Genomic DNA, 16711 nt, shown 5'->3' with positions numbered 1-16711 from the left:
ACGTGCTAAGTAGCTAAGGTACTTTTTCCTGACCCATACTATTTCCTTACTATTCCAGCTATGAGGATGCTCCCCTGACACCAATGAGCGACACGTTACACATACCATATATACCTAGACAGCACCGTGGCTGGGGATTGGAGAGATCTGCTAACCCTGTCCGGCGCTAACCAACACCTCCCCCTGCTGTCTCACTGTCAGCCTTCCCCAGGCCCATGGTCGGGACTTGTCAGTACGACTCACTCCCGACCTGCAGTATCTCTGTGATCCCCACGCTGGGAAACACATACATGAAAACTGTCCATTTCCAAGAGGCAGCTGTGCTCAGCTATGCAGCAGTATGCAACAGGAAAGCAGTTAACCTGAGCAAGGTTAGGACATCCAAACCAGAATTGATGCCTCAGTTTCTCAGATTGTGCCCCACGGGTTTTGTTTGCTGCGTGACTTAACACGCCCTGAATACATTTACTGCAGAGGGTGTGGGAGTGCAAACCCCCACGCTGCCTCTCCTTCCGCCTACCATTCTTCCCATCTTGGCTCTCCAAAATGAAAACAAACCACATCAGTCCTGAGCCCAGCAGGCATCATGGCAAGGAACACAAGGCAAAGAAATGCCCTTGCAGATATAATTCTTGTTTCCACATTCTGTCCTACAGCAACCTAAACTTCCTGACATGGATTGAAAGTCTGCACTTTCCTGTCTGCAGCTGCACGAGCACCTCAGCTAGCTGTTAAAGCACACATACCAGTGTCAGCATCTCATCTTCGTGCTGCCTTCCATTACACAAAGGTCCTGGAAATCTGTGAGCAGCAGCAGCAAAAGCTGCACCTTTCCCATAGTGCCAGGAAGCAAGGCTGCTCCTTAGCAGACTGTTGCACCATCTCTGGGCAGGAGTCTGTGGAGATCTGGTATTCAGCAGTGATTCAGGCTCAGAAAGGCCTGTACATATGTTAATGTTTATTTTTAGGTGGGTGTGATCCTCCTGGCTTCTCCTCAGTGGTTTTGGAGAGAATGTCTGCCTGCATTAATGTCTCTGCTGCTGATGCGCACTTGTGCATGCATCCCCCTCCTGCCTGGCAAACAAACCCCAGGTAGGAAACTAGAAACATTAAGCTTTAAAAATAAATAAAGGAGGAGGTATGTTGTCAGTAGCAAAAACACACTCCACAGCTGCAAAGAATTTCATCTGGGAGCAATAATGAAGCAGGGAAAGATATTTTCTGAGCAAGCCAAAACCCTGATCTCAGGTTTTTAGACCTGATGCATATTAATTACACAGCAAATCAGCTCAGCTCCTCCAGCGCAATGAGAATAGCTGCTTGTTGCCAGCTCAACCCCTGCTCATTATTCGTAGGTGTAAAGACATTCTCACAGCTCACTCATCTCTTGCTACCCAGCAGGATGTGGCACTGCCCCTTTCCTACCTGGCAGGGACATGGCTCAGTCCTGACCTGGCCTTCTGTCCCCCTCTGCCAGGCATGGCAGTGGGAGAGATCGGCCAAGACCCCAGCCCAGCACCCTGCTGAGAGTTCCTAGCTGAAAAATACTCAAGGCTAGTCCAGGGCACAGACTCAGCACCCCATCCTGGGAAGATGTCTCTGGTGGCAGAGACAGGCCAACATGGCCAGCAACGCGTTTCTTCACAGACAAAGGAGGGCACAGGCCCATGAGAGCTGTTGGAAGACTGTGAAGGACTACTGCTCAGCCCTAGATCAGCCCCCTGGTTTTGGCAGTATTCCAGTACCATCGCCTAGACCAGAGCATTTTGAAGACAAGCATGTCCTCAAGTGAAGGGGAAGCGCATACAGAGGCACCATTGACTGGAAATGTTTGTGTCAGGCTTCCACAAAGTAAGAAAAGAAGAGCCCATCAGTATTCCGTGCAGCAAGGCTACAGACCTCCCCATGTGGCCTGCCTGGTCCAACCAGGCTAGCCCTTCTCCTGCCTTCTGAAGTTGCACCTAACCTGCTGGTGCACAGTCCTTTGCTGTCACCATCCAAGTAGGCTTCCTCCAAGCAGCCATGCTCTCTGTCCCACATCTCCCCAAAACCCAAGCAGAAAGCTCAGCCATATCATGCCAAAACAGGAGTGTGATTCAACAGCCTTCATACTTCCCATCTGGGACTGAGGTACCACTCATTTGCACTGACTTTATTTTGGCTAGCACTCCTGGGTACAAAATACCCTGGCTGACATGAGACACAGTGCTACCATGAGGCAGCAAAAAGTCTCTGGCAGCGTGGTCTCCCAGAAAGAGAGCTGGGTGGGAAGAAGACAAGGCTACATTTCCTAAGCTTGACTGGAACAGAAGTAAAGAGGTGAAAGGGATGTATTCCAGTCAGCCACTCAGAGGAAAACACTGAGCTTCCCAGACCTTTCATTCTTCATATCTTCTTGCTCATGAGCTAGTTGAGAAGGTCTCCCTTCAGCAAGCAGCAGGGGTAAACTGCCACAAAAGCAACCAAGCATCTGGGGAGGAGAGGACAGGAAAAAACATTCGTGGATCAAGTCAGGAAATCTCTCCTCACAGGGGTGTGGAGCTTGATATTAGATCTAACCACCAGCTTCTCTCGGAAAACAGGACTTTCATTAGGGCTGGGCACAACAAGCATGTCCCAGGCTGCTCAGCATCAGTGGAGCAGAGGAGGAGCGCTTCCAGCAAAGGGTCACATCCTTTGTTGCAAATGATTCATCTTGCTGGGAGGGTTCAGCAGGTCAGAGGGAAACAATAAAAGGATTTCCCAACTGGCTTACCAGATCTCTGCCAAACCCCACAGTGAGGGAGTGCAGGGCACCTTCCCGGACCTCCCGACATGAGTCAGCCCATCCTACCCCACCCTGAGGGAGCCACCAGGCCCCTCAGACAGGACTCTTGCCGGCCAGATGCCCATGCCACCTCAGCTCCACAGGCCTTCTCTAGCAGTTTGGGAACCAAAGCCAACTTTGGTCAACTGCTCCCACCCAGGGCCAGCAACAGCTATTCCTTTGGTGGCCTCCTGTTAAACAGGGTCTCCTGAAACATGAGGTCTTTTGGCTGGGTGATCCTGCTGTACATGACATACAACAGCCTATGTGTGGGAAACCATCTCTCTACCTTGTTTCCAAAGTTCCTCGTTTGGTAAGGTTACCAAAGGTGCTAAAGGTTTCCTAAAATACCCTGAAATGACATATAGACTACAGAAACACCACATAAACATCCAAGAAAACATAAGCTTAGGATCAGAGTGGCAGTACAGTGGCAGAGTGACCCCCTCTCTTCCACAGACAGCCCCAAGACTGTTAGGCGTCCAGCACAGGAGCTCAGCTCCACTATAGAAAAGTGTTCCAGGAGGCCTGGGGGAAAACTTTCTGTTTTGTATCATAATGGAGTGAATTAGGATAATCTTTAATCTCTCAAACAGGGCCTGGGCTGACTGTTACCTTCAGTGGCTCTTGCAAAGCTCCTGTACTGGTGCAGTATGAGTCCCAAGTCTCCTTTCTAGGCTCTGCTTTCCTTTGCATGTTTTCACCTGCTTCTTCTCCCACCCACCTCAGTGCTCTGGACAAAAGAGCTCTCCCTGTACATCTTTCAGTGCTTGGATATCCTCTTTGGATTGCCTATTGCTGTCCTCCTCCTCTTACCTCTGTCATCAGTGAGCATCTCCCCCTCCTCTGCTACCAACCTCACGACTACCTGTATGCTCATCTATTCATCCTACAGTGTTTTTGTGCTGTTTGCATATGATAAATCCTGCTGCTGTCACGTACTGTCTAACTCCAGGAAGTGTGGCAGAAGACCAGCTTATCTGAGACACATTACAAAAAGTGGAATTTAAAAATCTACTCATCCAGAATCACAGCTGTACAAAAGGCCGTCTCCTCACTTGTGTGCTAAGGAAAGAGCTCATCAAATGTGGTGACAGCAGAGGCCTGCAGTGTGCGTGAGAGCCCTGGGAAGGACTGGAACATGTGTGATGCAGGAGGAGGGTAAAAGCGGGAGACGGGTATTGGCATATGTCAGTGAGGAAGAGGTGGTTTGGCTTTCTGCAGAGTGTAGGAAGAAAATGATTCCTTGTGTGTGTGTGCGTGTGTTGCAAGACCAGCATTGCAGAATAAAGGGATGCTCTGCCTAGGGAGCTAAACTGGCTGCTCTTTGAGCATTTTAATAGCCTTTCTTTTTTCTTTCCAAAGCTCCTGTCACCATGACCTCTCTGACTCCAGCTGTAAGACAGAGTGTGAAGCATCCAAGATCATTTTTGAGTGCTCTATTGCCAACATCTGCCCAAGGTCTCCAGAAGCAGTAGGCACTAGGCCTCAAGCTGTGCATCACTGCCTGTGTCTAAGCTTAGCTCGCAGCTTTTCAAAGGCTTTAGTCTGCACTTCTGCTCCCTTTCAAATGTCCTTTGTCCTTTCCCTTCCCTAGCACACTTGGTCTCTACCAAGTTAAACGGGAGCCTAAGGCAATGATAGCCAGTCCCTTGACTGCAGTTTAAAACCACGTTTAGAAACATGGTAGAGCAGCTTGCCAAGCAGCCTCTTCTCTCCAGGGCAAGGGAAAAGGTGCACAGTAGCATAAGCTGATCCAACATGTGATCTAGTGGGCTTGATCCCAGAAGGAACTGCCTGTCAGCCCTCTTGTGTCTGGACTGGTGCTGATGAGACCAGACACTAAGCCGCTCAGCTAGCAGAGCGACCCAGAACTCAAAAAGACTTCGTTTTTAGGCAGCTCCATTCCTCCATGCCACTGTGGGATCACACAAATACCAGTGTGAACACTTCAGAGACGGTGGGACTGTACGGCCGGGGCAAGGCAGAATGGCAGCTGCCACCAATCAGGTTGGTCTGAACTGCCCTGAAACAACATCCAGCAAAGAGCATTAGACAAGCAGCAGTCAAGAAAGGAACCACCATCTCCCAAATGAGCTCTGCAATTTTTTTGCAGTTTCATTAATTCCTGCTTTACAAGAATGGGCTGAATTAGCTGGAAACACAAGCCTTTACTTCTGGCAGGGAAAGACGACACAAGCTCTACAGTCATTTGCATCCAGGCTGAGTTGAAAAAAACCCATGCAGTCCATATAGCTGCTCTGTTAATAAGACTAGAAAGGTTATTACTCCCTTCCTTCTGGCACGTAATAGTGGCACATCCTTCACCTCAAAGCATTCATTTTCCTGCTTCCCCAAGGGACCATCCCCAGTAGAACCTTAAACAGGTTCCCTATTTAAGCCAAGAGGATAGTGGTGAAGAAGGATCAGCAGTGAGCAAATAAGATGCCTGCTCCATGGTCCTAAGGGGTGGAAGATTCTCCACCACTTGCATTCTGAGTCAGAAGGTACAGTGCTACTCAGACACCCTTTCCCTCCGTGCATTTGTTTGGTTATTTAGAGGGTGGGCAAAGTGGATACCTGCAGATAATCCACGAAAAAAAGTAAAAAAGTAAAACCACAAAAGTAGAAAGATCGGAAGAAAAGGAGGGAGCAAGAGAATGCAGCAGTTCAGGTTGAATGGAAACAGACCCAAAAGCCCAGATAAGCCCTCCTGGTTCCCCTGTGTTGCCAGGCTGGGGCTGGTGCTCTCCTGGCTCCTCCATATCACAGCCCTCAGCAAACCACAAAGCAGAGAAGACTAGCTACAGTCAGCCTCACAGGCAGCAAGGACCAAACTATGTGTTTGTAGGCTTAACTCACCAATACTGCCTTCCCTGTTATAGCCTTTTCTGTCCCTCTGGTGAATGGTTTTACTCCCTTTGTTCCTATCTCCTTGCACTACCTGAAGTAATCATTCAGCCCAGCAAATTAAGCCAGGTCCATGTGTCACAGAAAACTTTCGGTTTATATGCACAAGTCTAGAATTAGAAAAAAGCCTACTGAGCCAAGCAGAAACAGGGGGCTGGTGTGCAGGAAGCACACCTGACATCATGCAGGAAGACAGCAGGCAGGTCAGACTGAGTCGATGCTCCCGGAGCAGGGAATCATCTTTTGCAGAAGGGAGGAATACTGTGCTGATGAGCCTGTACTCTCTCCTGACCTGCACTCCTCTCCTTTGCAGCCTGTCACTAGGGAGATTAACAACTAGCTGCTTTCCCCAGTTCAAAGCAATCATAAGAAAAAGAGCTGGAGCAAGAGGCTGGCAAAAGAGATTTGACTCCTCCCCACGACACACTCAAAGGGGAAAAATATTCCACATAAAAGGCAAGGACTGGGAAAAAAAGATAACTGAGATCAGCACCTAAGCAATATATGAGGGGAAAGGGTTGTTTTCCCTCCTTCCTTTCCACCAAGGAAATTTCAATGGGAGGAAGACAAATAATGAAAAAAGCCATCAAAGCAAGCTGGTGATTCATTAAAATAAAAAACGCATTATGCATTGAGAGCAGTCAATTAGGAGATGCAAACTGCACACTGTCCTGTCACCCCAGGGGAAGCACAAGCAAGGTGAGTGGGAGGAAAGGATAAGTAGAAAAGGAAAGATTTACAGGCATAAACAAAACCCAGCTATGACCCCAAGCTGAGTAGCTTGTAGGAAGGAGCAGCCATCACTAACCCACATGGAGTAGCTGGGAGCAGACTTGTGTCTCTGGATTACTATGCAGAGAGTGAACATACCTACTCTCTAGACACAGAGTGGTGTCAACTGGAGCATTACCGCTTTGAAAAAAGTGGGATATTTGTGCCAAATGACTAAAGAAAGTATCCACCATCAGATTCCCAGAGTGGAAGGCAAACTCTGGGAAGCATCAGAAGCAAGTCCTTTTCTTCCCTGGGCTCAGTGCAAGCTGTGTGCAGCACAAAGGGTTCCCAGTCCCCTCCAGCACACCCACAGCCCTCTCCTTGGGTATGTCCCCTTCTTTTCCTCCCCACATCACACATGGAGTCACTGCAGGACCAGTGAGAGTGTGAACGGGCCTGCTGAGCCCAATCCTGACAAGCCTCCCCTTCCTGCTTTCTAAGATCTGACAAATACACCAATCCAAAAAGACATCATCAGGATCATCCTCCTGAGCCTGTCCCTCTGCCTGGGCTCTGGCACCTCATTAGGATTCTGCATGACACTTTTCAAAGCCTGCATCCCTCATTGGGATGCTGACAGACAACCAGAGAACACAAAATGCTCCCTCCCCTGCAAGGGGGCATTCTAGCCTGCAATTTCTGCTACGACTCAATCAGCACCCACTTTAATGAGGCCATCTACTATCACTGAGGCCCTGGTGACTGATGTCTGAGCTTCTACCTCAGTCTCCAATTGCTCAGCCCCTCCTTTTCTCAGCTGCAGACTTCCTCAGTTGACAAAATGAGACAATGAGCAAGACTTGCAGGACAAAGTGGACCAAATTCCCAGTACTGCAGCTTCTAGCAAATCTTTGTCAAGCGAAAATCAGTTTTACAGCTAAAAGCAAGCATGTTTAGCTGACAGGATTTAGGAATACATCATGAAGTTTCATGGTATCTTAACAATCTCCTGGGCTTTGTAAGAGATGTTTTGTACAGAGTAATTTGGGTCACTTTTGATCAGCCAGTGTCTCTGGCACGCTGCCACAATTCCTCTTACACATATGCTATCTGAGCTGCACCTCTCTTTTGTCCAATCTCCTACATTCTTTCCTCTCTTAATACTTCTGTCAGTCCCAGCCTTTCCTCATCAGGAAGGACTGAACTGCTTTCTAATGAAACTATGAGGCAGATGAATCAAGCCCACTGAGGCATACAGCACTTTACCATTGTGTAGCTCTATGCCCTCCTTGCACAACATCGCATGCAGGTAAAGGAACTGCACATCTTAGAACTTTCTTGGTGTAGTCCAGCTCCTAGCAGAGCTGAGAAGAGTTATATTACACCCTTAGGAGTCAATTGCCTCCCTTAGCTTTCCCAACTCATTCCATTTGTTTTGCTTCCCAGTCCGATTTACAACATTCTTTGAAATGAGGATGCAAAAAATGAGTTTTATGGCGAGAATGAAGATTCTGGAAAACAGCTTTTCCTAATCTTTTATGATTTCTGATGTTTCCTCACCTTCTTTTCCTCCCAGGCTTGGTTTCAGTTTGCAGGTAAAATACAAATCCATTTAGTGCATAGCAATATGCATCATAGAAATTATGTATGACAAATGATTATAACAATGCTAAGGACAAAACTCTAATCATACTTTTCCTCTGGGTTTCCAAATTGTTTTCCGAACAGAAAACAGAGAGGAGCTGTACCACATCCTTCAGAGAACAAGGACACTGCAGAAACTGTATCTTAGCAACAAACGAATTAATAGCGTAACTTCCTACTCCGCTCTACAGAAAAGGCACAACCAGTATTTAGAAACTGAGAAGATAACGAAAGCAGGAAGACTCACCTCCCCCTTCTTTACAGTCATGGACTGCCGACGAGGAGTGATCTCCTCATTGATGCTGGAGAGGAAGTTCTGCGAGATCCGCAGAGCATCCTGCAGGAGTGGATGATCAGGGTGGCTCACTGGAGTGTGCTTGAGCAAATCCTGACACCAGGAACACAAACAAAGAACAGAATCATGAGCAGCACGGGAAAGCAGAAGGGTCTGAGGGGTCCCTAACTAGAGCTGTAGGACAAGATGCTCCAGCTTCTTCTTACAGATTAGAGCAAGGCTTTATGTCTAGAGGAAGAGGATAATACTCTGCACTTCTTGGTAACACCACTGAAGAGGTAGCAGGGTCCTACCTATGGACTCCCTCCCCTTAGTGTAAAGGGAAGAGGCTCTTACACAGCATGACAGGCTTATTTTTGCAGTCCTGCAGCTCCATGGAAAATTTGAAGGGCAAAGATAGAAGGAAAGGGGCCTAAAGTTTGAAAACTACCCTTCAGATACTTACATGCAGGACAAGTGTGCTGCGAGTCACTCGATCCACTGGTTTGTATAATAAAGCTGTGGAAAAAAAAAAAAAAAAGCAGCAGGAACATAAGGAAGAGGTACCTAAATACAGCCTCTACAGAGCAACTTGTCCAATGCAACTGAATGTACAGGCATAGGCTTATTAACCAATGAGCTACTGGAAAATTCCCTTCTCTAAGGTTAATGTGCTGCACAGCCAGTAAAACACACATGAACACACAGAGGAAATAAATATGCTCCACAGCAACCAGATGCCCACTCGTGAGCACGCCCTGCCAGACAGTGGATGAGGAGTACATAAGGTGGTACAGAACAACTGCACGCAGCATGGCACACTTCCAACAATTCACTGGCAACCTGCCTGGTCCCACAGGTCAGAATCTGGCCTTGCACTCTTAAAGTTGCCAAGGAGGTCCCTGAAAGGTTGGCAGTGCATCCCTCCTTCTGGAGTTCAGCATGACATATTGAGTGCTTCCAAATCCTGATAATAGGCCAAAACAGGAAGGGGATTGGCTTTTATATTAGTGAGTATGGAAACTTCTTATAACATGGGTTGTCTTCTACTTATGTGCATAGAGATAGGCACCATGGAACCTGATCTTGACCAGGCTCTCTAGATGCTACCATAGGACAAAAACCATATAACAATATCTGCTAGGATTGTATTTGTGCTATCGCTGGGTAGCAGATGTTCTCTTAAAAATCACATCAGTCCTTTGATTGGCCTGGTTTTGCCCAAAGGGACTGATGAGGTTTTAAGCTGGGCAGGGGCTTCCTCGTGCATGCATGCAGCTTACTATGCATGAGCTCTGCTACTTAGCAAAAGGGAACTGATTTCCCAGGTAGAGCCAGCAGAGACTCCATAACCTTCCAGCATTTAAAAAGAAAAAGGGAGAGTGGAGGTTTGGCAATAGCCTCCACACAGTCCTGACAAACCACAGTTTCCTCTGTATGGATCACTCACTTTCCAAGGAATTTTTCGTCGTCTGATCTTTAGATTCCTTTGTGCTTCTAGCCTTTAGATTCTAAAAGAAAAAGAAAACCCACGTAGCAGACAGTCAATCACCTTGAAATATCACATGGGAATGTAACAGACTATCTGCTCCTCCAAGGGAGGGCCTAAGTGTGAATGGAGGACAGCCCTATCACAGTTCAAGTCAGTGAAGGAAAAATGAGCTTTCCTTCTTGGTAAATCCACCATTGCCATGTCACAGGCACCCACACATCTCAAATATTAAGCAGTTTTCTTAGGAGTGCATGTCGATAGAGATGCAGCAAAGCAGGGAACCACCTATAGCAACAGGGATGGTGGAGTTTAAATCACCTGCAGAAGAAAGACATGTCCATAAGGATGCAGCCATTGTCACAGCATGTGTACAGCACCAATAAATAAAGTACAGGATTGGGATTCAGTACTCCCAGGTTATACTTCCTTATACCTGTACTCAGAGCTGGGTGACCTTGGACAAGTCAGCTCTCTTTCACGGCAGAAAAGGAACAATGCCTGTGACTCTTCTCTTTGCACATGGACCATGAAGCTATGTGCATTAATGTGCTGAGCTCTGAAATCCTCACCAGGACACAAATGCAAAAGTATCATCACTATCATTCCAAATACAGTAGATACTAGCATGATTTCAGAATTATCCTTCAGAAAACAGCAAAACCAAGGGATCACATTTGCACAGAGCCCAGGACCCTGGGGCCTTAATCTCTATTCTGTCTTCTAGGGACTACCATAATACTATCTACACATACTACTATTAATAAATGGGAAAGTCCATGAAACACTTTTTAGTACTGAAAGAAAAGCAAGCACACGGGAAGCTACTTTACTAATGAGTTGACACCACTAGAGCACAGAAGTGGTCAGGTAAAGGACCAGAACCTGGTGGAAATCCTCAGGAGAGAATAGAAGGCATTTGCACTCTGATGAGTAGTACAGCACGTCCCAAAAGGCAAGCCTTGCTTCCCTCATTTCACAGAGGGAACAGGTTCTATTTTACCTCTTTATCATAAAAATCTAAAGGGACATGCAATATTGAAAGTACTCAGGAGTTTTTTCAGAGCAATAAATGTCCCTAGTATTATTCAGCTGTGATTATTTATCTGCTTGTTTTTAAGGCCACACATATGAAGTTCGTGTTTTCTTGGTAACTGAGTTCAAGATATAATCACCGCAGTACAAAGAGTCAATGAGACCATGCACTGCAGGCAAAGTTGGTGGCCTGGGAAGCCTGAAAAAGTATTCAAAATGCTTTGACACAAGGTACTCCTCCTAAAGAGAGGAAATCACAGCAGCCCTATGAATAATTTATAGATTACCTTTGACACACTTGCCTTTTTAAACAGAGAGCTACCCTCTCCTCCTCTCCATGCCAGTAAAGCCTGCAATTCCACTGACAGCCGTAATGCAAGCCATTAAGGATGGCTTTTTACACCATAGTCAGCATCATCATTAGCAAGAGAAATATTTAAGAAACTCAAATACAGCTTTCCCTTCTAGAAATGCATGAAGGTGGCACAGAGCTGAGAAGTTCAAAGCAATGCCAGTTTTTACAAGATTCCCTGGGTGGGGACAATACATAAAGACTGTCTATATGATAACTGTTATTAGCCCAGAGTATAAATCGCTATAAGAACATGAGCTGAAGCAGTGAGTCTGTGGGAGCTCACAACTCCTCCAGAAGTCAGGGCTGCAAAGATACTTGGAGGATAGACAGGAGTGACATCGCAGGGTATTAGTCAGATCCAGACGGCTCGTGTGTCTGAATACCGTGACATTACCTCAGAGATTTCAGCAAACTGAGCATTGGCTTGGCAGCATTTCTCTGCTGTCTCCATAGCAACTTCATAGTTATCCACAAAGGCCCGGTACACTCCCAGCTGGCTGGCCTGCAGGAAGCAAAACAAAATACAGTAAACGCTGGGGAAGAAGACAGTTTGGGATAGCCAGCCTCAGTATCTAATGATCAGGTCATGTTCCTTCACACCAAAGAATCGCACGGAATGCTGAGCAGGCCCAGAAAGACATCTCTGGCCTGTCAGCTTTGCTTAACCAGCACAGGTGCTCCCATGCACCCAGTTCCATCTATGCTGAACAAGTTCACTTGTGAAGGATGAGGAAGCCTGCAAGAATGACACATCCTTATTACTGCCATCTATTTTTCCGTTCTGAACTGCCATCTATTTTTCCGTTCTGAACTGCCAGATTAGTATCTATTAATATTTTAGCTCATTGGTGTAACTGGAGCTGCTGGCTATTTGCCACAAAATATGAATCAGACAGGAATGATTCAGCCCAACAGCACAAACGTGACCCCAGTAAGCTACCTGTTGGCTTTTGCATGATGGACACACTAAATCAAACCCAGATATTAACCCATATCTGCATTAGCGAACATCGTTATAAGGGCAGCAGAGTGCTGAAAATACAGAAGAGAGATCCAGAGCACAATCTGTTTGGAAGGCAGTGACTGCAGCACTAGGTAACAGAAAATGGCAGTTTTTCCAGCAGAAGGAATATTCAATTAGTCCAGAATAAGATGGAGGAGGCCTCAGAGTGCAGTAATAAGTCATTATTATCACTGAGTCTGAGCACTGATCCCGTTTGCTGACTCAGGAATTGCAGCCATATTTATTCCAGAGAACATACAATCCAGCTTGGGAAAACCTGGGTAGCTTCCAAGCTTGTCTGGATTGCAGAGCTGGTTTTGTGTTGCAGAGCTACACAGGCTGTGCTGTAAACACCCCAGCAGCTTGAACATGCTTGCAAGTGCATGGTCAGTAGTGAGCCAACAGGTGGAGTGCTGTAAAAGGCTCCATTAAAGAGAAGTTTCTTACCAGAGCTTGCACTCACCTTATTATTTCTGCAACTTCCCTGACACTTATGCCCAAGATGTGCAACAGGCAGAGCAGTTAACTTTCCCACAGACAGTGCTCTTTTCCTCTCCTGCTCTCTCATAATCATTGTGTTCCCCACTCTCTATGGAGCTTTGTGCAAGAGATGATGGAAGAGAAAAAGTCATTCTCAGGAGAACATTCCCTGCACAAATTTCTTTAGCTAACAGAGGCTAAGAAACAGCGAGCTATTTCCTAGGGCACATTTACTGAAAGATTAGGAACCAATCTTAACCCTCATACAAAATAACACAGTTATGACTGAAGCTGAAGGAAACAGCACTCACTTATGCTAGGGATGACCTGGCCCCACCAGCGTGGAGAGAATAAAATCTGTATTTGTCACTGGGGCACAATTCTGTGACGAAGCTGCTGTCAGAATTACTGATCATTTGCAGGGCTTATGACATTCGGGTTTGGATGATGCCAGCTAATATGGCAGAGCTTTAAAGTTTCTCCATTCCCGTGTGGCTCTTCCATTTCCTGCTACTCCTGAACAGTCTTTCTAAGCTTTTGTTTTCCTCCTCTAAACATGCTGTCATGAAAACATCTTTTTCATTAAAAACTGAGCTTCCAATCAAAGCAATAATGCTCGCACACAGTTTGCATGCTGGTTTAATTTTTCTCTTTTTCAATTAAAAAGAACACACTGAAAATTAAACAAGCTTTGGTAGAAATAACTGGCTTTTGGTTAAATTTTTTTCCATTCCTGAAAACTATCAGTGATAATATTTGCTAAATATTCCGTCATTTCTAAAAACAGTTCTAAAGTGTTTCATTTCTAGTTATAAAAAATACATACAAAATATTCCCCAAAAATGAGAAGCATATTTCACTCCCACATGCCTAGCGTCTTTTTTTTTTTCCTTTTCCTTAGTTTCAACAGGAAAAAGGTGGAATAACAGTCAATGATGTTGCAAATGGATCGTACTTTGTGCCAGACCACATGAAATTCTAAAACTCCTTGCATGCACTATCTATAACTTCAATCTACGGTGCTTTGTTTTGCATGATATTAAAGAAAATTAATGTCCCCAGGGACCTCAGGATAATAACAAGGATTCCAGTGTTTATCATCAGGTTGCATGACGTGACCACAAGTAAACAGTCTGCTCCAAAAGATTTGATGTATATCCGGTATAGATGTCTTGTAATGCCTGATGTTCTTGCCATCTCTCTCATCTAGCTGCTTCCCACTGCCTGCCAAGAATTATTAGCTTTATCTCATTCAGCAAAGAGTTCGCAATTCCCACTGATACTGTACCAGACCACCAGAAACTGAAACTGCTAAGCTAGCTCAAAGCTTCCTGCACTAGGGCAATTTGTTCCTTTGCTTCCAATACTAATCCAACAAAATGAATGATTCTGTCACAAATGCAGAAAAATCAGGGGAACATAAAAATAGAGTGCCAGAAGGGCTTAACTCCTGCACCTGTGATCACCACCAGCAAGAAATGGTCTTAAACAAAGGCCTAAGTAGCTGTACGGTGAGTCAAAGCTTGCCTGACAGCCAGCAGTGATAAAGAATATATTCAGGTCTTCTTCAATCAATGCTGTCTTTATTGCTGCACTACACTTTCAATGCAGTTTGTGAGGCTTCCACTTTCAGCAGCCTTCTGTATCTTTGCTTCAGCAGCCAGCAGCAGGTGGATTTGTCTTCTTAAACCAGTTGCTCAAATTGCATACCATGAACTACTCACCAAGGCACCAACTTGACTCCTCCTGGCTAAAACATGCTGGCAGTGAAAAGCAGATTCCCATATTTTGATCTTGAGCTGCTGGCATGCATGGAAAACATCATCTTCCAGGCCCATCTCCCCCTGCTCCATAGGGGATGGGGCTGGTGCTGGGCTACACAGCTGCTAACAATTGAGTGACCCTGGTAAAGTGCACTCCCCATCCAATAAACCCCTCACTGGAATGCCACTCCTACCCTGAGAATCAGAGGCACCTCAGGAATGCAGAAATTCTTTTCTAAAAAGGAAAAAACAGCTCCTTTAATCCTTTGCTCTCTGCACATGCTAGGGGAGAGGCTAAAGGGGCCAAAGGAATCTCCTAGAATGCAAACAATTTGTCATCTGGCTCGGAAACTCAGCAATTTTAATTAAAGCTCAGGAATATGCTGTATATGTCCTTGACCTGTTCTGCACTCAGAGAATTTTGTTGAGGTTGCTTGGAGGATTCTCAGCAGCAGGTTGACTGCATCAGCATAGCAGCAAGGGGAATATCAAGGCCAGGATGGTGGTAGAAAAGCAAAGCCAAAGGTGATGACAATAAAACAGAGAAAATCAGCACAAAATAGAGCAAAGCACCACAGAGAGAAGGAAGTATGTGTGAGGGAGTTCAGCAATAATGAGAAACACTTAGCTGTCAGTGTTAAAAAGCATACTTTTTAACACTGCCATTCTCCCATCTTCCTCTAAAGCAAATGGTTTTATGACACTGCAGACACCCTGGAGATTCAACATTTCTGTGAAATTGTATTTGTATTAGTAGCATAGCCTGCTGGAGTCTTTAAGTAAAGGCAATGAAACAGCCACTTTTGCTGTAGGCCCGTCACTGCAGTGGCAAAGCTAGAAGCCTGTCATCTAACCCAGCTATGGGCTTTCATCCCTTTGGTCTATGCAGAGTCACCAAAGGGAATCGTACTAGCACCTGTGAGATGAATGAGAGGTAACAGAAACTTTGGTGATGGTAGCTGACTCACCAACTTTTGGAAGAGGTCCCCTACACGTTGCTGGTGACTCCACTGCTGCACTCGGGGAAAGAGCCCGTCATAGAATTCTTTGTGGATCTCGTAGAGCTCAGGCACTTTGAAGAATATTGTCTCAATCTGCTGACTAGTCAGCACAGGCTGAGAGGTGGTGGCAGCTGCTTTCAAAGGCTTCATAGGCTGAAATGAGGAAAGAGGGAAATCATTATCATGCAAACCAAGTACATTCACCCTTGCCACATTACAACATATCCCTCCAGTGCGTTGTTTTTCATCCTATTAATAAGCGATATTTGCATTCACACAACTCCTGAAAGCTAGACATTAACAAGTTCTCTCATGGGGATCAGCCACCTCTGGTAGGTGGATTTTCCCAGGATATTAATGGTGCCATTAAAATCCCTTTGCACTCCATTTCCTTAATCTCTGTCCAACTGTACAGCACCATGTCTAATAATTAACACAGGATACTGAAAGACAGGGCTCCTGGATACTACCACACTAATAACTCCCTGCTTGTGCCATATCCAGTCCTTTCTTTAAGCCTCTCTTTCTCTACTGGAGAAGAGGAGTAACAGGTACTTTTTGCACCTGGCAGCTTGTAACCCATGGTATGTGAAGTTCTTGGAAACTTTGTATGGAAGCAGCAGTGAAAATGCAAGTACCAGTGTTCGAAATGGTATCTGCCACCAGCGCTTACCAGCAGCAGAGCCTCCAGGTGGCTCAGGTAGGTTTCCTCACTGGCTAGGATTCCTGACAGGACCCATTTTCTCATCTCCAGGCCTTTCTCCAGGTCTGGCTCACTCTACAAAGAAGTTGTTAAGAAGAAAAAAGAAAGAGAAAAAAGAAAAAACAAAGGGGAAAAAAAAAAAAAGAGGGGGGGTGGGGTGGAGGGAGACAAAGAAGAAAACAAGAATGAGGATGGAGAGTAAAAGATATCATTCACCTGACCACAGCATACTTGGTGGGGTTTTTTTTGTTTACTTTCAGACTAAAAAAACCCAACCAAACAAAAAACCCACCTGTGCTCAGTGTCCTGTTTCTAGAAACATGCAAACATAAAACATTAAAGAAATTTTTATTTACCAGCAACTGATGTCACTTAGATTATTTACAGGTGTTAGCTTTAGTTATCCAACTTTGGTGCCTCAATTAGGTGCCTGGACTTCTTCACAAAATTCAAAAACAGAACTTAAAAATTCAGAATTTATCCTCCTAACCAAATCTTAGGGACCCTTGGTTATGTGCAATTCACTCCCTCCTC

At 45.6% G+C, this 16711-nt stretch overlaps 1 protein-coding gene across 1 annotated transcript in view; it reads right to left on the bottom strand.

Moving 5' to 3' along the window:
- The window catches only part of BCR (BCR activator of RhoGEF and GTPase), a 100067-nt gene that overhangs the window by 22393 nt on the left and 60963 nt on the right, over positions 1-16711 (bottom strand). The window contains exons 3-8 of the mRNA XM_050906789.1: positions 16148-16252; positions 15442-15627; positions 11622-11729; positions 9799-9859; positions 8815-8867; positions 8322-8462 (exon numbers count right to left, since the gene is read on the bottom strand). Of these exons, the coding sequence (XP_050762746.1) occupies positions 8322-8462; positions 8815-8867; positions 9799-9859; positions 11622-11729; positions 15442-15627; positions 16148-16252 (654 nt within the window). The remainder of the gene's footprint in view (positions 1-8321; positions 8463-8814; positions 8868-9798; positions 9860-11621; positions 11730-15441; positions 15628-16147; positions 16253-16711) is intronic.

The sequence above is a fragment of the Gymnogyps californianus genome, chromosome 16, assembly GCF_018139145.2.
Source record: "Gymnogyps californianus isolate 813 chromosome 16, ASM1813914v2, whole genome shotgun sequence".
NCBI lineage: Eukaryota > Metazoa > Chordata > Aves > Accipitriformes > Cathartidae > Gymnogyps > Gymnogyps californianus.
The sequence above is the reverse complement of the archived record's forward strand: the minus strand, read 5'-3'. Positions and strand labels throughout refer to the sequence as shown.